The 19,893-nt window shown below is 51.4% G+C and overlaps 6 protein-coding genes across 6 annotated transcripts; 2 read left to right on the top strand and 4 right to left on the bottom strand.

Moving 5' to 3' along the window:
* Window positions 1-561: 561 nt before the first annotated feature.
* BGZ61DRAFT_476524 (uncharacterized protein) lies at window positions 562-2,260 on the top strand (the record flags this gene model as incomplete). Its single annotated transcript, XM_046248809.1, has 2 exons — window positions 562-1,155; window positions 1,223-2,260. The coding sequence occupies 2 exons, from the start codon at window positions 562-564 to the stop codon at window positions 2,258-2,260; spliced, it is 1,632 nt and encodes a 543-aa protein (XP_046106107.1).
* A 113-nt stretch (window positions 2,261-2,373) lies between these two features.
* BGZ61DRAFT_211687 (uncharacterized protein) lies at window positions 2,374-3,645 on the bottom strand. The gene is made up of 2 exons (XM_046238021.1): window positions 3,631-3,645; window positions 2,374-3,576 (listed from the first exon to the last, which is right to left on the bottom strand). Exon 2 carries the CDS (start codon window positions 3,354-3,356, stop codon window positions 2,487-2,489), a length of 870 nt encoding a protein of 289 aa, XP_046106106.1. The 5' UTR covers window positions 3,357-3,576; window positions 3,631-3,645; the 3' UTR covers window positions 2,374-2,486.
* BGZ61DRAFT_574375 (uncharacterized protein) lies at window positions 3,492-6,719 on the bottom strand. Its single transcript, XM_046256158.1, has 4 exons — window positions 6,621-6,719; window positions 5,477-6,554; window positions 3,962-5,416; window positions 3,492-3,894 (listed from the first exon to the last, which is right to left on the bottom strand). Exons 1-4 carry the CDS (start codon window positions 6,640-6,642, stop codon window positions 3,627-3,629), a joined length of 2,823 nt encoding a protein of 940 aa, XP_046106105.1. The 5' UTR covers window positions 6,643-6,719; the 3' UTR covers window positions 3,492-3,626.
* Window positions 6,720-13,337: 6,618 nt separating this feature from the next.
* BGZ61DRAFT_492900 (uncharacterized protein) lies at window positions 13,338-14,754 on the top strand (the record flags this gene model as incomplete). The annotated part of the gene is made up of 2 exons (XM_046250583.1): window positions 13,338-14,214; window positions 14,264-14,754. 2 exons carry the CDS (start codon window positions 13,338-13,340, stop codon window positions 14,752-14,754), a joined length of 1,368 nt encoding a protein of 455 aa, XP_046106104.1.
* Window positions 14,755-15,291: 537 nt separating this feature from the next.
* BGZ61DRAFT_449061 (uncharacterized protein) lies at window positions 15,292-16,399 on the bottom strand. The gene has a single exon (XM_046245550.1). The coding sequence runs from the start codon at window positions 16,216-16,218 to the stop codon at window positions 15,694-15,696; it is 525 nt and encodes a 174-aa protein (XP_046106103.1). The 5' UTR covers window positions 16,219-16,399; the 3' UTR covers window positions 15,292-15,693.
* A 1,942-nt stretch (window positions 16,400-18,341) lies between these two features.
* Window positions 18,342-18,897, bottom strand: BGZ61DRAFT_348572 (uncharacterized protein; the record flags this gene model as incomplete). Its single annotated transcript, XM_046240072.1, has 3 exons — window positions 18,342-18,398; window positions 18,516-18,630; window positions 18,782-18,897. 3 exons carry the CDS (start codon window positions 18,895-18,897, stop codon window positions 18,342-18,344), a joined length of 288 nt encoding a protein of 95 aa, XP_046106102.1.
* Window positions 18,898-19,893: the final 996 nt, after the last annotated feature.

Here is a 19,893-nt window from a genome sequence, read left to right as displayed (position 1 = left end):
GCACTCTCTAGCTGTTTTTGGTCCTTTTGGAAAGCCTGCTATTGGATGCCTTCTTTTTTGTACTTCTGCCATTTTATGCATGGGACTTCTGGTCATTGGTACCGGAGAGCTCCATCCAATCAGGAGCTGAATTATCAAGTGAGGGGCTCTTAGGCAGCACAGGTCTCTCGCCTTTTGGTCGTACATTCGTTTGGCGTTGAGATAGGTGTTGGATTGTGACCCTGTATTACGAAACCTCTGATAGATTGATATCCTGACCTTAGTCAGAAGGGGGCTCTGATAACCCCTCTTCCAGCCGATCCGGATGACCGGAACAAGCAAGCATCAACATCATCATCACTGCATTAATCCCTATCCATTTGATCGAATTGACTGTAACGGATCCAACAAGAGGTTGAATGATTTGGCCTTTTGGCAGCCTGATCTCCTCGTGAATAGATCACTCACCTCCCAGGCCCCCAGAACAACACCAACGGGACTTAGTGTGCTCTGTCTTGCTTCGAGTTCTAACTGCAGTCGTTTTCTGTATTGGCCGCTCGCACTAGTGCTGTTTCTGGCGGCATGGCCGAAGCTGCAGGCTTGTCACTAAGTGTTGTGTCTGTCGCCACCCTTTTCTCTGCCTTTTTCGATACTGTCCAGCGGATTAGGCAGTTGAGGGGCTCCAGTGGCGACGTGAAGGAGGCTACTGAGGCCCTGGATGTTGAGCAGAAGAGACTGCTATGGATTCGTGACAAGTACAAGACAGACCAGCTGGAGGAAGCTGAGCCGATGCTTGCAGTGATGCTGAACCTCATCGTCAAGGAGCTCAACATCATTACTGCTGTCATTGACAAGTACGAGAGCCAAACTTCTTCAGGAGAATGGACAAAATCGAAGGTTATCAGACCGATCGCATGGATTACGAAAGACAAGACCGAAGTGGCCGGGCGGTTGTCAAAGCTGCATTCATGGGTAGATTCCCTTTGCAGCTTGGCTGCGAGCGAGTCGGAGCGACTGGCCCGCGACTATTTAGTGAGGGCGGAAGCCGTTTCGACTTGTGACGATGAGAACCTCGAACGACTGGAAAGCCTGAATACAGATTTGTATGCAGACATTTCCAAAGCTGCACGAGTGAAACGCTTGCTCCTGCGCTCTGCAGAAAATTCCACGATAAAAGTGAGAGCCATATTGCCACCTAAACGTTCTTTCTAGCACCTGCTAATGTTCTGCACAACCGGCTCAGGAGGGAGCAACAAAACCCGCGCACCTTGTGCCGTTCGAGTCTATACAATGGCTGCAAGCTGACGGCCAGAACAGCAGCCTGGAGGGGCTATGGTCTATGGGGAAGTGTCGGCTGAGCTCGAGAGGTAAATCGGACATTCCAATCCTAGTCGAGTGGAGGGATGCTTTTATGGATGGCCGCCAGCAGTCGACTGAGGCACGACTGGACGGCCTTCATGACCTTCTGCATGCCATGTACACCGCGGAAGCTGATAGCACGGAACTCGCATCACGGTCTGAATCCAAGCGGCAGGTGGACTTCGGCGTTCTTGAGTGCCTCGGATGGACTCGGACCTCAGTCAGCTACGATAGACTCGGTCTCGTCTTTAAGCTACCTACTCAGCACTTGCCACGGCCCAAGTCCCTGAATTCTGTCATCGAGATCTCACGTCAACAGAAAAAGCAGGCGCCGCCACTTGGTAAACGTTTTGACATGGCATTCGGCGTCGCCAGCGCCATGGCCAATATCGTTGCCGTCGGCTGGTTGCACCGCGCAGTCCGAAGTGAGAACATGCTGAGCCTTGACGGTCAGAGCTCACGCGTCTTCCTCATTGGATTCACTTACTCCCGCCCCGATGGCCCTTCCCAAGAGTTCTCCAACTTGCCTCAGCAGCCGGATTGGGAGCGTTATCGCCCCATGAAGGCTAGCCCGCGCCGCTCAGAGGACGGCAATAGCTCTGACGATGAAGACAACCAAGGTGACGGGCCTGACTCGAAGACAGAGACATCAACTTTCGGAACCGCTGCCGCAGACATGTACGGCCTCGGAGTCGTGCTGATCGAGATCGGCTTATGGAGGACCGCAAGATCCTTAGCCAAGGACGCCAATCAGTTCCGGACCAGCCGCATGAAGGAGTTTTTCGAGCAGCTGTCGCCTCGGTGCGGTGACGTATACTGTGACGTGATCAGGAGGTGTTTGGACGGACGTCACTGGGGCACTGATAAGCTGAAGGAGAATCTGGCCGATCTTCTCGCGGACCTGAAGAGTTGCCATGCGTAGATGTGGCGAGCGAAGAAGAGATGAGTATGCTGTCCTCGACCGATGAACCGGAGAACACGTTTAGCAATGATTTGGATCACCGCATTTATGATACTCCCTGCGTTTACAAAGTCAATTTGGCTTAGAGGGCTACTTTCTACATTACTCATAACGTCCTTTTAACTCTTTACCCAACTCACTAACACAGCCTTGAAACCCAAATGCGCACCAACACCTTTCTATATAATCAAAATGACGCGACCGTCGCTGCAATCGACCAACCCACGGCCAATATCAAAATGACAATTGACAGAAGGATAGGGGTGAGCCAGTTGAGAAAGACAAGGGCGGATGCCCAACTCAGTGGGCGTAAATACGGCCACAAGTGGTCGATTGTAGGGATGGAAAGGATCCGCCCAAACATTGCCACGACATATGTCACGAAACCTGTAAGGGCCAATGTAACAACCATTACAATCTTTGGAAAGGTTGACCACAACCAGTCTTCGCCGTGCCAATAGCTCAGGTCAGAGCCGATGAACCAATACAGCAGTCCCAGTTCCAAGATAGCAACAGGAGGAAACACCCACAGCTGCAAGGTAGAATTCCACATCATGCTCGGCGCAAAATGCCTCAAGGTCAGGCCGGGACAGTTAGCCATGACTTCGGTCAGGTCGGCTGGGCTGAGTACGTCTGCTGGAGATCCGTAACAGTACTCTATCAGCTTCTGGTTGCGGTATTCTGTTGTTGAGCTTCGAAGTGTCAGGATCACCTTCGACACAACACTGACGTCCTGCTGGACTGTTAGGCCAAACGTGCTCTCGCTATATCTTGTAATTGTACCGAGGCGTGTAGATGTGACTCTTCCCTCCGCTTCGGGATACACCTCGAGAAGATACTCATAAGCGCTCTCTTCCGACTCCTTTGAAGCACCCTCTGAAGATTTAGGGCCACTCCATTTCAGACGGTGTGCGAAATGGGTTGCTCGAAAATAGAGACAGAGTACATGATAGCCGCCATCTTCGACATATAGGCTCGGTAGGAACTGAGCCGCTCCTCCTGTGGCATTGCAGCCCTGGAACACAAATCGAATTTGGTCTCGCGATCGAGAAGCCATGACTCCCCCAAGGACGTCAATGCCTGATTCAATTTGATCCTCGAAGGAAGCTCCATTGTGTAAGAGCCACAACGCATAAGCCTGCCAAGAATTGCCAATGGCGTGTAATAAGGGTGGTAGATACGTTGGCGGCTTGTCGTTAATTGGCAGTGTTGGATTGTTGTACGGATTTTCATCCCATGGACAATTGAGTGGCACTTTGAGGCTGGTCAACTTTCGGCTAAAACGACATTAGATATTTCTCATGGTCGAGTCCCCGTTTGTGCTCACTTACCCAAACCAAAGGTCGTGGTGATTGGTATACACAAGCGCGGCATAGGCGTTCATCTGATAGAGGAGATTTCTTGGCACCCGTGGCATATGATACTGAGGGTCTGGTTCAAAGAGAGGTATTGGGTGGGCAGGATTGGCGTAGTAACGGTGGACGAGGATCCAAAACATGTATCTATCGCCTTTCATGAGAGCTTGGTGGGCCAAAGTGCCTCCTTGGTTCGCGTTGTAAAAGATGCAGTCGATTAGTCGAGCCTCTTGTGGTCGACTAAGACAGATTGTTCAAGTCAGCCAGGCCGTCTCCGGGTTCGCACTCAAGACAAGAAGATACTTACATCACTCTCAAGTTTCGTTGAGGTTTCCACATGAGGCGGTGACGGTCCCAGGTGTCGAATTCCAACGGCCCTCCCAACTCAACCTTCAGCCACAGAAGCGCCATGAACGCATCGTGAAAAGACTCGTCAAATGCCCATTGGACTGATTGGTCGATCATAAGCTCTATCAAGCCGCCTTCCTTGGCCACAAATTGCATCCAACGACGCATCACATCATACTGAACACTCTTCCATTGAGCGCCGTGACACGCAGCGAGCCAGAGCCGCATTGGAATATCGTAAGATTGGCGACGGTAAGACAGCCAACCGCTGCACACAGCATCGAGGAGGTTCCGGCGCTCGCCGTTAAACGTCCAGCGCCCTTCTGTCACTGATGAGAGGCTCTCGTCGGAATACTCGCGATTAGCATCGATGGCGGTGATGATCAACTCCAACAAGGTGGGGTTTGGTAACGCCAGAGACCAGAACAAGAGTTGCCTCGCGAGCCTCCCGTTAGACGGCCGTAGAGTTTGACCGGACTCTAGGAAGATGAGGACGAGGTCGTCACGGCCTCGAGCGGCAGCCCTTTCCAGTGGCGTGCCTCGAACGACGGGTCTGATATCCAGCTCGCTGGCCCAGGCTGTCCTTTCCGAGATGTCATCCGCTTTGGCTCCCTCTGCCAGCAGTCGTCTTGCTAGACGGCCACCGTCTTCGGCATTGAAGCACCAAACATAATGCAGGGCGTTTTCTCCAAATGCATTGCGCAAAGCAGCATCAGCGCCATTGTCCAAGAGAATGAGTGCTATTTCAGGCTGACCAAAACGGCACGCTGCTATCAGAGGGGTATTTCCGTCGTTGTCTTTCTGGTCTATGTTGCCACCTGATGCTATCACAAGTGATTTGAGGTCTTCTGCTAGTCCCATTGCGGCAGCTTTGTGAAGGGGAAAGCTTCCGTCGACGGAAACACCTGATGCTTCAGTGCCCAGGCTTGGGTCCGGCGCGCTATTGTCGTCTGTAGGTTGGTAGAAGCGAGCTGCGAAGGCTGCTTGAGCCCGGATTGCAGCTGAGGAATCCAAGTCTCGTAGCTCCTCAACAGCGCTTTGATGTCTGCAGGCTGCTGCTTCTTGGAGCCACTGCATCCTCTGGGTTTCCGGAGATTTGCTCAGAGCATGGCTGCCAAACGCATCGTGTAAACGGTAGCACAATGCCATTGCGCGGACGTCTCCCGCCTCAGCAGACTTGCGGATATAACAAAGGCCGTCGTCAACTGTGTGATGGGGATCTGCAAAATGAGTGAGGAAGATGATGCCTAGTTCCCATAGTGCCTTGGGTGCGCGATGATCGCCATCCCGTGTGACATTGAGCAGAGCACGCACCAAGTCATCTTTGAATGGCCCCGATAGACTCTTCAGGCTCTCATAGCCCAGATAAAGCTCCTTGTCGGGAAGCATTCGGAGGGGATTAGGGGCTTCAGTGCTATAGCGTGAAAGCATCAGTATCCACGTTGGCTGAATCAAGATGGCACACCTAACTCACATGGCCACGTCGACAAATGGGCGAAGATTCTCCTCCACAGTTGACAGCTCACGGGCAGATGGCTGCTTCTTCAGCGTGCTTCGTATCACTTTCAAGAGCACGTCGGTTTCAGAACCATCCGCCGCCGAGCTTTCGAGATGACGCTGAACACTGGATATGAAGAGACGGATGCGTGATGCCACATTTTGGCACTCGGAAGCGTCCTTCAAAATCCTTCGAGAGCGACACAGGACGACGGCGAAGAGTATCCCCAAAGACCAGGTGTCGGCATGTAGGATCTGATCAAACTGCAACGGTTCCCCGCAGTACGTCTCTACTTCTGGAGCAGTGTATCTGTTCGTTCCAGGCGAATACCTCAGACTGCCCTCGTCTCTGAATACGGCAGATCCAAAGTCGGAAATCTTGACAGAATACGTTTCAAATTGCGTATTATCACGGTTAACGTAGTCGGTAAAGAGGAGAATGTTTCCGGGCTTTAGATCGCCATGGGCCACACCAGCTCGATGCAGTGCGCAGAGCCCGGCGGTAATCTGCCCAAAAATTCGCAGCAGGTCGGGATAAGGGAGGGAGATATCGTTGGCGACGATGCGGTCCAGCGTGTCGGATGCCTCTTCGAGAATGATTCCCGGTTTGGAGTAGCGGTCGAGTTCCGGGGAGTACTCGTCAAACCAGCCGATTGCACGAAGACTGACGATGAAAGGATGGTGCCGCATGTGGTCCAGCACGCGGATCTCCTTGACGAAGCTGCGAATCTGCCCGTGTGAGAGCTTGCCCTCCTCATCGTTGCGTTTGAGAACAAGCCGCGTCGCAACGATTTCCTTGCCCACGCCCCCGGCCGAGACGGTCGTGACCTTCATGTTAGATCTGCTCACGCGGAACGTAGTGCCGTGGCCCAGTGGCAGCCATGACTCGCCGTTGAGCTTCATCATGGCCAAATATTCGCCGTTTCTGTAGACCTGGGAAACGGCACTGACAAGAGCGACGAAGTCCCATCGCGGTTCCGACGCAACAGCGGCGCCAGGCGGCCGAGAGTAGGTGTCGGTTGCCGCATACCAGGAGTCCGGCAGGGAAGAGCTGGCTACTCAGCCGTCATCAGTACTGACATGCATCCATCGATATAGCGAGAAGCGTCGCCATCACTCACCTTCTTGCATATCGCCCGACATGGCAGCAAAGAAACACACAGTTTCAATATGTTGGATGGCTATGAAATGGCAGGGAGAGCCATAAGACTAGCTGGAGTTCGCCGTGTTCTGTATCCGAGGGGAAATTCACCACCACCATCCATAAACGCCTATCTTTATCCCTCAGCCTTATTATTATTGGTCGCCTTATTGTTGTTGGTCTGTCACCTCACAGCACAGCCACCCGCCCCCAAACCCAGCCCGGTCACTTGATGGACTGTAGCCGGTTTAATATATTCGGGTTTAGGCCAATGAAGGACGACCTTGGACGTGGTCAAGTTCAGCTCGCCCCCAAGGCGTTTCATGGCCTCGAGGCCGCCCTATCACTTGGAACCGTCGTGCAGGTCATCTCCACCATGAGCTATCGTCTTCACCAGCTACTACGTAGATGATATCAGGTTGCATGCACCCGGCCACACCTGTCAGCTTCGGCCATCTCCAGCCAATCGATGTGGAAGCAAAAGTGCCTTGAAATAGAACCCGACTCCTCCTGGTTAGAGGGATTTGATTGCAGCCTTATCATGCGCATTCAAGGAGATAGTCCTTCGCACTCCCAAACAGACTGCTGCTGGCCGGACCATGAAAGATCTACCATTGTCCATTGACGAACGCGAGTATAAACGAACCTGCCAGCATGGGAGAGCCATCCAGTCTCGCCGATGCCATCTCTTTACACACCATCGATGGCGACTCCGATCCCGCGCCCAATTTCGAACATGTCGAGGTCGATTTGCAGTCCTGCACGTCGGCCGATGGCGACTTGCTAGCTGAAGGAGACGAGAAGGAGTACTCGGAGATCCCAGCTACGTTCCGCGAAGTGACAACCACGATCATCACTCCCCCGGTCTACGCACCGCCATCCTGGGCCCTGCCCAAACAGTCGAGACTCTGGAGCGTTATGGACTTGCGACTGGTTGCCCTGCTCATTCTCTGGACCGGCCTGCTTCTTCACGAATCCTCCGTCGTTAGGGCTTCGAGGCAGCTGTCGGCATCTGATACTGATGCCGGATGGCACGGGCTCCTCGCCACTTTGATGTCGTGCGGACTGGCGTACGTACATGGCCGGAAAAGACGAGAAACCAGGCAGCTGCTAGTTCGCTGTAACTACCATATGTCCATTGGTTTCGCAATGATAGGCGTAGTGTGTGTACTCGTGAGTCTGCCTGTCATGCAGTTCCAAACCATCGAGACAAAGGAGACGACCTATGATGGGAAGAGCCCATACCCGCAACTTTCCTGCGCCACGCTGGCTTCGTGGGACCAGGCCTTTGCCAACCTCGACGGCTCTTTGCCGTCCAGGATACGAGAAACAGAGGACGTTCTTAACGACATCGAGTGGGACTCGACTGACCATTGGATGGTCTCGGATAAGTCCAACGGCACTTTAGACAATCTGAATGCCATGAACTTTGACGTTGTCGGTCGGGGGAAAGGGGCTGGTGAAGAGTGTTGGAATGGCGAGCCGTGCCGGTACGAGGATGGCGTCTACATTCCCGTCGTGCCCCTCGCGGATTCGGTCCCCCTCTCAGCCGTGCTCGGGAGCCAGTGGAAAGTTGATTCGCAAGTCTTGGCAATGGCCTTGCGGTGCGAGCTGATCCAAGTCAAAGACGATCCGAAACTCGACCATGCGGAGGGAAAGCCGTTCCTTTCTGTGGATGTCAAGGACTTTGCCGGCTGCTCCACCACTGTGACCCTCCCGGGCCTCGTCTACAACTCCAGACTACGCGAGAAGCTGCGAGAAGGCCTTGGCCAGCTTGAGAACGGTGCAGGGAAGAGCTCGGGAGTATGGAAGTATCTCAATGACTATCGGCGTCTACTTCTGAGCAAGGAAGAGGTGGTGGCCTACACTCCGTCTTGGACCCGGATGAGACCTGATAATGCCGACTGCAGCCAGAAGCTTGCCATTGTCGGCCTAACGTCAGCGGCGATTTCGTCACGAGCCGAGCCAAAGGCATCAATCGTCCAGGCCGCTGTTTGCAAGCCCGAGTTCTTTACTGCGAGTGTAAGATTGCTCTTGGGCCTGAACAGAACAAGCCTCTACCACGAGGAGGTGCCCTTTGCGTCTAGGGCTCGACGACCACGCTTTAACGTGGTAGCCCCTTACTCCGATCCTTTCTTCAAAGGCTTGCCAAAGTTGGGCATTCCCGGGTTTGCGTTGCCCTTCGTACCCCATTGGGGGAAGCTAGAACCCCATAGCCGCGGACGGATGAGCGAGCTGTTCTTGCAACATGTTTCGAAGAGTGCCATTCCCGGGACCCTCTGGCCCCTTTCTCAACTGCGCGAAGAAATTGGCACGTTCGTTTGGAACCGGCCGCAACCACTGGGCACGTTGCTGATGGGCGGGCGACTCCTACGCCTGTCATTCCTGACGAAACTGTCAACCGCCGCTGGCCTTGCTCTGCAGGAGAGACTTGAAGGGGCCGAGCCAGGGGGAAATTGGACATCTGAGCTCGCTCTGACACACGCCTTCGCCATCCAAGAAGAGGGGATCTCGAGAGACCTTTTCCAAGCTCGATGGTCTTTCAGGATCTTCTTGTATGCATATAGCTTGATTGCCACGGTATTCTTGGTTGTATATTTAAAACCGGAATCACGCACGACGGCTGATGGCCGCTCCATGCTGCCTTGGGACGTGACATCAATCGCCGCCAATGCCGCATTGTTGTGCCATAGCCCCGTCAAGGGGTGGCTGTCTTATTATGGCACCGCTCCCTTACCTCCCAAAATCCTTAAATCCATGAGAATTGGTAACTGGCACATACACGAACTTCAAGGCAAAAGCGGCTGGCGTGTAGACTACCCGCAGGCCAATATTCCAGGTAATACACCTCTTTGTGCCGATCTCGATATACTGCTAATGAGACTTCGATAGCGCCCCGGCCTCCAGCCCGGCCTCCAGCTCGGTCTCCAGCCCGGCCTCCAGCCCGACCTCCGGGAGGGATTGAGGGGAGCGATGACTTCGAAGTTTGCCTCCACATGATCAGCCCTAGTGTCTATATGACCGCTGCACTGGTCGTTTACCTCGTTGCTCTTTTTTGCAGAAGGAACGAACCCATGGATATTCGGAGTCAACTCTCCAGACTCATGGACGTTGCTGACATTCGATCAACGCCGTCTGACTGGTCCATTTTCGCTGAAAGGCTGTTACCCAGCTTAGTGATACTTTTAAGCTGCTTCATATGGCTTCCCGGGCTGGCCAACTTCCTCCGTCGGAGACAGCCATGGATTGCTCTGAAAGTGCCACAGCCATCTAACAAGAGCCTTACATTGGACTACCAGAACGTCAACTTCCCCATTCTCCAAGCAATCAAGAATCGGCACTGGTTCATTGTGGTGGTAACTCTGGGCTGTTTCTTCGGCCTGATGGCCCCAGTGAGTCAAGCAACACTCTATAGATGGAAAGCGGATGTCCGGCAAGCGAAGACTGTCAAAGGTGTGAGACATTGGGATTGGACCGAGAAGATCACGAGTCCTCAAGCGGAAATAGACTCTCTTTCCGGGGATGCGCTCGCCGTTTTGGCCGGCGGTCTACTCACAGGCCGCATGTTGCCACAATTCTCGTCACCCGAGGTGGGCATGGTCGGCCTTGACACCCGCAAAGCCGCAAACGATATAAGTCGTCCGTTCGCCTTGTTCGAGACCTCGGCTCTTCGCGCCAGTCTGAAGTGTGAGCCTACGACTGTTGAGGGCGTGTTGCAGAAACGAAACGAAACGGAAGTGCCGCTTGTCAGCATCCAACGCTACGTTCATGAGCACGGTGGTCGCCACACACATTACGAAAGGCCTTGCTCCAGCGCATCGCGCTTTAGCACAGAGGACCCTTCCGCAATGGGCGACCGGGCTACCAACATGATCGAGTGCACTCGGTGGTGGCTTGATGATTCAGCGACAGACAATCGTGGTCATGCCGTTCCTCGCTGGCTGATTGTGTCCAGCTATGGAGTTGGACACTGGTCGTCGCAACACCGGGATCTTCTACTCGCAGAGCCCGTCTCGGTCTCGGCTCTATACTGTACACCGCGCATAGAGATCGAACAGGGTCAAGCTACAATGCAGCTCCGAGATAACGAAGCTGATATTGTGAAGTATGAAGCGTCGAACACCCCAACCGTCCAGCTGAAGCAAGATATTGTAACGACAATCTGCCGAGGTTTGAATCTATCCAACATAGTCCTGGATGGACATGAAGACGGCATCATCGCAGATGAAGAACTCATACATACCGAATTCTTTGTTGGAGACATGATGGGATATTTGGTCTACCGTTTCGCTTGTCAAGGGAGACCACGTTGTGCCACCCGCAAGGAGTTCTCACAGGATATCTCTCAAATTTTCGCAACTTATGTGTCTGTTCTTGCGGGACGATCCAACGTGTGGAGGGTTAGCGACCCATATCAGCCAGTCGACCTGCACCCACTCCGGTTGAAGGAAGTTCTTCAGACGAACACGTTTTCGAAGATATTTCTGATATGCTTCCTTCTGTTCTGTGCAGGGGTGGTAGCAGCAGGAATGTGGCGCTGTGATTTCTACAGCCTTCCCACGTCTCCTGAACAGCTGGGCGGCAGTCTCCAGCTACTGTGCTGCAGTAGCATTGTGACGACACTCGAGAATGAGGTTGAACACCCCGAGTTGCTCTCGTTGCGCCAGCTCTACGACGAGTTCGATAGCTGGGGCCACATGTACAAGCTGGGCTGGGTCAATGTCAATGGTAGGCCGACGCCTGCAGTTGACGTTGTAGCTGCCTTTGATGAGGCTGATGAGGGATTTGAAAGATATCGAGATAATCCGGAAGATGGGCAATGAGTAGTATGCGAGGGGGGGGATGGGCTTTCTCAGGATTCAATTTGGGTTGACCCAAATTAATATAAAGCCATCACTGCCTATAGTACAATCTGCTAGCATAATCTCTGACTTGCAAGGAGCAGAAATATGGAAAAGTAAAAGGCTTTGCGTTAAGGGAGAAGCGGACTTCGCGTGGCGGATACATCAGCCTTCCCGTTGTCCATCCTACTCCAGATTGCGACTTACGCGTCGGCGGAGTAAGCTGCAGTGCTTACTAGCCAAGGACCCTAGATGTAAAAGTTGAGGTTCTGTGATTAGTTAGATCGATGTGAATGCGATTAGATTGATATGATTAGATTGATAGGGAGGGCTTAATTTGTAATGCAAGATCGCATCGATATTTAGTTAGCGTCGTGAGAAGTTTGCAAATATTTTCGACCGCCTAGTGTGCTTCGGCTAGATGTGAATGATTAACTTTTCCCCATGGGCTACGCATTGACCATTGACCAGGTTGAATTATTAGTACTTTCTCACTGTCCAAAGAAGTGACGAGGTATCTGTAGAGCACTTAACTTAGCGATGACTTCAATGATGGAAATTGGAGGTGCAGGCCTCAGTCGCTGAAATAGGCTAGCAGCGGGAAATGCTTTGTCATCTTCGGTAAGGGCGGCTGGGCCGTCATCGGAGAGTAAGTAGCGCACGGCAACGGCTGTACTGCCGAGTTTTATCAGATCCGAATACAGCGGGGCCACCACTAATTAGGGCTTGGCACAGGGGCAGTATCCAAGCCAACTCACCATGCAACATGGATGGAGTAATTACACTGCCGGTGTGGAGTGCCCCTTTGACGGTTCATGAGGTCCATGAGGGGATTAACTCAATATGAAAGTCCCGTGATTCGTTCTCCCCTTTGCCAGCGAGACAACCCCGGGAATCCTACGCGCTGGAGACGGAATGGTACAGTACGTAGTATCTATTGGCAAGACAAACAGCAGCAGATGCAGTCATGGGCATAAAATCTCCACTAAAACCACTCGCACCTAACCCAAATCGTCCAAGCATAGCCTCACAGTGAGAGAATTGGCGTCTCGTGATGTCGGGCCCGCTCGGATTCTCGGAGCTAGCAGTCTTATCAATCTGCACTGCCCTAACCATCTAGACCTCTTTTGGCCACCCTCCCGGTCAGTTGGGCAATGCGCCCCGCAAGTGCAAAAGGAGGGTACACGTCTTTAATTTTCCCGGCTTTCAAGGCCAGCCCCTTGTGACTTTGTCAACCCGCATGCAAGTCATTTGGACTTGGTATCCATCGTACGTTGATGACGGTGCTGCCCGCTCGCTCATGCATTCACTCATTCCTCAACAACTTTCCTTTCACCTGCGTCCATGAGAATCGCCGTGCTTCTCATCGATCCCAACCATGGACTGGTTTCCCGTTCCAGTAGGCCAGAAGCCAGTCAAGCCCAGGCAGCGGATTGACGAATGGAACCTGACGCTCTACGCTGGGGTCCTGCTTGGCCTCATCCTTTTCTTCACACTTGTCCACTGGGGTCGTCATCTCGCAGCCCGGTACCGGTTTTCTTCGTCACGAACCTTGCGACGTCTGCCAGGGTTTAGGATACTCTTGAGGGCCTCTCGGTGAGGCATATACAAAAGGAGACATTGGACAACAATTAATCGTTTTCCAGGAGTTTACGAGGCTATGCAGTCTGCAAAGTACCTGGCTTTCCCTCCTTGGGGCACGCTATTCTGGTTGCGGCCTATCTGATTCTCAACATCACACTATGTCTCATTTACGTCGAGTGGGACAGAACGAGGTTGAACAACCCCGGTGCTCGGCTAGGATGGTATGCTATACGTTCACTTGCTGCTGCACTGTACTAACCATATCACCTAGGATGACTGCTGCCAACATCGCATTGTCAGTCTTCTTAGGTTTGAGGAACACCCCCTTGGGTGCCTCCACTGCAGAAACCTACAACCGCCTCAATTTCTTTCATCGCGTGGTTGGCTACACAGCCGTCGCGCAGGTGCTTATTCACGGGCTCCTTTATGCGATCCGATTTGGCCTCCAGAACCGATTGAGCGACCTCTTCACAAAGCCTACCAACCTGTTTGGAGTTATCGCGTCTGTTGGAATGCTGGTTCTGCTTCTCGGCCTGATGAGGCATCTTGGATATGAAGTCTTCTACATCAGCCACGTCTTCGGCGCCATTGTGACGATTGTCTTTGCAGCACTCCATCGACCATTTTGGTACAAAAAGGTACCCGTCATCATGGTGTTTGCTGGTGGAATCTGGGTTCTCGACCGCCTCATCAGGGCAGCCACTCTGCTATACAATCTTTACAACAACAAGGCTGCTATTTATTCACTGCCTAACAACGGAGTGAGATTGGTCTTGAAAAAGCGCCTCGCTGGAGCTAAACCGGGGTTGCATTGTTTTGTCTGGATCCCGGGAATCCGGACCTTTCAAGTGCACCCATTTACCATCGTATCTAACAATGCCATGGGTCTCGAGTTGGTCATAAAGCCGTATGAAGGCTTCACAAAGGACACGCATGACTATGCGGTTTCAAATCCAAACACCACTGTTCGGGCTTCCGTTGAGGGGCCATACGGCTCATTGCCAAACCTACACCACTACGATAGAATCATCTTCATTGCTGGCGGAAGTGGAGCCGCCTTTACATTCGGTCTGATCAATAATTTTCTCTCAAAACTCGAGCCTGAATCACCACAACTTGTGGACTTTATCTGGACGGTGAGAGACAAAGGTATTATTTTCGGACAGACCTTTAAAAAGCTCACACTAACTCTCAGCAGAAAGCCTGTCGTGGTTCTCCGAACATTTGAATAGACTAAACGACCACCCATCCCAAATCACAGTGACATTGCACGTCACTGGAGAGTCAAATACGACCACCCCAGAACAAGTCGCTACTCCCGGTAGCAGTACGCCAGCTCTAATAGCTTCCGGGGACTTTGTCCCTCAGATCAGTCGGGACGGTCCAGTCGAATCGCTACACCGTCTCACATTAAATTCGAGACTTGCTACCGCAAGAGACGAGACGCGCAATAAGCACAGGCTATCTGATCCAGCAGATCTTGACAGCCGATTCGACATCAGATATGAGAAATTACGGGCGAGCGAAGTGATATTCGAGACCGTGAAATCAGTCGGAATCAATCAGCAGGTACTGATTGCTGCATGTGGCCCCTTCTCACTGATGAACGATGTAAATACAGCAGCCGGTGCTTGTATTCGTTCCGATGGGCCTAGCATCGAGGTTCATTGCGAGAATTTTGATATCTAAGTGTAGAGAGTAAAATGTGAAAAGAAACTCAAGCCCTTCCATCTACTCTCTTGCGTCCACCAAAACTACCGAGTAATCGTTCTCTAAAGTGTCCTCCGAAGTTCCCCAACTAAGTTCTGGTCAGAACCATCCATCGAATATTGAAACGGGATCCCCTCCGGATTCTAGACATGTTCGGTGGTCGAGTAGTCTTAGAAGTAGGAACAGCAATGGCAGTACTTCTAATTTTGGGAGTTGACAGCTTTAGCAACAGGTGGCTCCGTGTTGTGTGACCTGGCCTTGATACTCTGGTTGGTTTCAGTGGAGGGATGCGCTTTGGGTTCCGCAAGAGGCTATCTTGGCATTATTGGGTAACACGTGGCTCAAGTAGGCTGACAACAACCTCGAATATTCCATCGTCCTATACTTTAGGCGTGTCCCTCCGTGAGGAGCTTAATTTTGAATCTACCCCATTTTCCTTGTGCACGTCACAGTTGCCAAGTAAGGCCCACGTTTAGGTTTCAAGTTAATATTGAAGCTTAAGGCAAAATTCAGTATGCAACAACCTTATTGTTCACTACTGTCCCGTCTATTGCTAGGTGTACAACTGAATGTTTGTCTGTATTTATACTGCATGGCTTTGATCTCCCTGACAATATTGAGTAAAGCTAAAAAGAAAAAGCGGCAAAAATAGTTTCACTGACACAGAACAATAACTAAGGCATATTGTATATCATTCAGGTCAAAACAAACGTACTAAAACGATTACTCCCTCCTAAAATATGCAACTCTGCTATTTAATAGCGGATATAGATGAATCCTCCCGTTGACTCGCGCGCGCGCAAGTCAATGACATTGATCAGCAGTTGGTCACACTCGTTGTCAACCCTATAATAGTGACAGAGCCGACAGTTGCCATTTGTCTGCTGTATCTCCATTTCTGTGACAGCCATAATCGGATCATGATAACGGCCTCTTCGTCGATATCGTGTCGAGGTCGTAAGTAACCAACCAATCACCGGCGGGCTCAGGTTCGGGCAGTTTCAGCTCCGGGTTGCCCCTGTTCATTCCCCTTGCGAATAGCACCCTGGCATAGAGAGGATCGAACACGAATGTCGTTTCGCCGGTTTTATAGTTTTTTACTTCGGCCGTAGCCAAAATCTCATCTATAAAGATGTACTCGTCCTCACCCGCCACGCTTGCCCTCTGGATTTGCTCCTTCACGTGCTTTGCAGTCTCAAGATCTAAACGGGTATCGAGGAAGTATAGTTGGTCTCGGCCTGCCAGTGCCACGTATGGAGTATCTGGTGCTACAATCTGGAGCCCATGCCTTGTTTCGATAACCTTTGGCACGTAGCCGCCCCGGTATTCCTCTTGGAAGGTTGGCGGACCGTTGCACCTTTGGCATGCGTCTGGGAAGGTTGGAGAACCGTCGCATAGTCGGAATGGATTCAGAAGTAGAGTGATCAATAGTAAAGAGAGCATTTCGGTACAGGGACGAGCTGCTTATGAATTCTCAAGGACGAGGGAAGCACAAGACTCAGGCGTCTGCAAGAAATTTATGAACCAATAAGCGGTTAATCAATAGAAAAACAGTTGAGCAGCACATCTCTCCTCCCTTCTTGTCGATGAGAGATTAGGGCTCCTTTATATCTCAAGAGACTCCAGGGACGTGGTTGGGTCCGACCAATCCGCAAGAGAATTGCCTTGGAACGCATGACCCAGCCTGGGCGATTGACTCTACCCTAATGCAGGTAGAGGGCACAGGCAACAAGGGGCACGAGTTGGGCGGGAAGGTGTTGGCACATGCCCGCAATATTTATGACACCTTCACCTCAGCATTCTGCCTAAGACGATACGCTAGGGACAGTTCTCGGACCGGGAGATGACGTGATGAGGCAGTAACAGCCTTTCTTTCCTATGGTGCTGCTGTATTGGTTTAACCTTGGTAAGGAATGGTGGAGAAGGCAGTGCAGCAGCATTCTCACGAGGCAACCCACCACGGATTGCTGGAAAAGAAAGGCGATTTCCAGTTAGAATCGAGCTTCCTGGTGTGATTTGATCGTTGGTCCTCAGCTGCCTCGTATTTTGTGCTTGGGAGGGAAGGTGCGCTATCGCGTCGATACCACTGAAGATGCAACCAACAACTAGTCTGTTCCATCAGCTCGGGATAATGGCCGAATACGAGAAAGCAGGGAGTGTCACTCGTAGATCGATGCAAGCTGTCGGCTTGAGCGGCACATTTGGTGGTTTTAGAGGTGCCTGACCTTCCCTATTAGGCTACTTTGGCGGTAGAATGGGATGATAACCAACAACCAACGCAAAAGCCTCTCTGAGAGGGATGCACAGAAAAGCATCGCACAGGCGTCTTGTTAGGTCGAACCGAGGCCGCACTAGACTACGCATTTGTGGTCTGACAGATCTATGACTTAGATCTCTCAATAGAGAAGCATCTAAATGGATGCTATATCGAGTCTGCTGCGGGAGACGATAGTGGCAAGGCTTCGAAAGCTCCCGCAGCAGCCGGTCAATTGGCAATGAAGAAGACTGGGGTTGAGCAAGGATCGTGGAGGCTGTGGAAAAGACTCGTAAAAGTCTCTTAAGAAAGCAGTAAAATATCTGGATTAATTCTGGCAATAAGGCTTTCAAGACTTCTGTCTCTCTGACTGAAGAAGAAAGGTCAAGGAAAGATGTAATGATCCCTTGCTCTGTTTGCCTGTCAAGTCCCTGCTAGCGACCAATTAGCCCAAAAGTCCCTGTCCACCTGCCACGCTGCGTATAGCGATGGCGATGTTGCGTGCGGAATGGGGTATCAGCAGACTTTGCTAAAGATAAGGGGAGGAAGTTTTTCAGGTGAAAGGTGTGCAGGGTAGTTGCTGCGCTTGTGGTATTAGCCTAAGACTCGTTTCAACTCATCGCCCATCTGCGTCTCAGTATCTTCAATTGTTAATTAATTGTCAGGTTGATATTGCTACTTCTCTGTTACTTTCTTTAAACCTCGGATTACCTCTTACTAGCTGCGAATGATCCCATCCTACTCCATAATCACTTCCCTCAATTCTTAGAACTCAGCGTAATACTCGTCCATTAAGTCCAAGACGTCTTAAAGCATCGCCTAGGCTAGGAGAAGTTGGAACCCCGTGACTGCCATAGCGAGTAAAGAGGAGGCCTGAAGCCACGACATATGCCAAGAGAGAAACTCCGCTCAAGATATGGATGTAACTGACACCGCACCGCAAAATCTAGCCATCTATCACGGAAATATAAAAGTATAATTCCTACATTAAATTTCGGTAACGAACAGTGGGGCAAGGTCGGATGAGAATGACTTTCATGGGCCACGACGTTATATGTTGGCAGAATTAGAAGAGAAACGAGCGTCCGATTGATAACCATGCGACTACCTAAAAGGCTCCTAGAGATGAGATGTAAAAGAGGGACAGAATGGATTCGAGACAAGGCATGCCCTTGTCGTAGAGAAGTGATTGTTGGAATCACTCTTGGGCCTGGACCATGTCTTCAAGGGAAGACCAATCGGCGCGTAGACCACTAAAATCCTGCCTACTATTGCTCAGCGCACTAAATCCATTACCTCATAGCATCTCGAACTACAGGTCGCTCGAAGGGGCCTTGCAGCAAGTCCAGCAAGGATAATCAGCTGTGCCCTGCACAAATTTCATTAGTATCGAGGTCAGTGTATGTGAGGCTACCGTACCATGTTGTTGGAGTACTAGAGATTCTATTAGCATCTAATATTGATGAGTGAATGGACCAAAACTTACCCAGCCGGTGGGGCAAGTTGGCGTCTCCGGCCAGCAGATCTTCAGACAGATGTCGAACTCGGAGGATTGGGGAGGAGTCTTGTGCATCTGGTTTTGAGAAACCTTGATGTGGAGACTAGAGAACGTTTAGCATGACTTGGTCCGTGGTTGTCCATCACGGGACGATAAAGATTCTCGAACAAAGGCTCGAGGGTGGTGGATGGAGATCAAACTTGGAGGACAGGGGGGAAAAAGCACAACAGAAAGAAAGGGTGTCAAGAACTAACGTGATGTCTTCGTCGGCGGCGAGTGCACTAGAGTGCTTCGAGGTTCCTCCAAGAGACCAGGGCAGAGCGGCGATGCCGTTGGCAAGGACGAACATGGTAGCGGCGGAGAACTTCATTTTCGTTGAATGATGGGGTTGAGAGAAGTTGAAGTATGCAAAGTTGATTGTGGGATGGATCTGATTTGGATCTTGAGTGAATCGATGCTGATGAGAAAACCACCGTCCATTCGAAGGGACGACGAGGATTTTATAGATCCCTAGAGAACTATGGAGAGATTCAAGCCTCGCCTGCTCGCAAAGCCGTCCATACGGGTGGTTCCTAGTAGATTCACCCGAAACAACACGCGGAATGCTACAGCTCGTGCACTCCTCTACGAACAGAGTGAGGAGGAAGTCGGCCCGACCGTCCGAGGCCGACTTCCGGCTTGCACAATGCAGACTTAACCCCTTGCTCCCGCATCCGACGTGATACAAGCACAACTTAGAAGCGGTGTTGTCTTAGACAACCAAGGAAATTAAGATCTCTGCCCACGAGATGACGGATGGCAGAGTGGCGAAAAAGGTGATTCGTTCCACATGGACTGTTCCTCAGAAACAGCCGTAACTGTTTAGTTACAGGGAGCATTCGCTTGGTGGTGGCACAGCATTAGAGCTGGGGGGAAATATGAGTGGAGGCGGGGTTGGGGGAAGACATCCGTAGTGCCCGGTGAATGTATTGGCAGAATCTAACCCTCATGAGGATTCACGAAGGTGTTGATGTCTTTATAATTGACCTCATAGTGGGTTTTACTATACGGCAAAATGTTCATTATATTGAACTCATGATAGAAACCGTGAGAAGTCATGGCCAATCACTAGGAGGCGGGGTTTGATTGTGTAACTGCATTAGCAACAACCAACCTTCCCCGGTCCGAGGGTACCACGGCAATGACAGGTTGATCCTATTTGCTTTGAATCTCGTGCGTGAAGTGACCTACCCTTACACTAGTACGGCCGCAGTTGTACAACGCGTTGCATTGCATCTCGACTTGCGAAGAACAGTGTCTAGGACGTGTTTCGACTTGATGAACTCTGCTACTTTGCTCGTTTCTTTTGACCTATCAAGGGGGTGCC

The sequence above is a fragment of the Ilyonectria robusta genome (genome assembly GCF_021365365.1).
Source record: "Ilyonectria robusta strain PMI_751 chromosome Unknown BGZ61scaffold_7, whole genome shotgun sequence".
Taxonomy (NCBI): domain Eukaryota; kingdom Fungi; phylum Ascomycota; class Sordariomycetes; order Hypocreales; family Nectriaceae; genus Ilyonectria; species Ilyonectria robusta.
The sequence above is the reverse complement of the archived record's forward strand: the minus strand, read 5'-3'. Positions and strand labels throughout refer to the sequence as shown.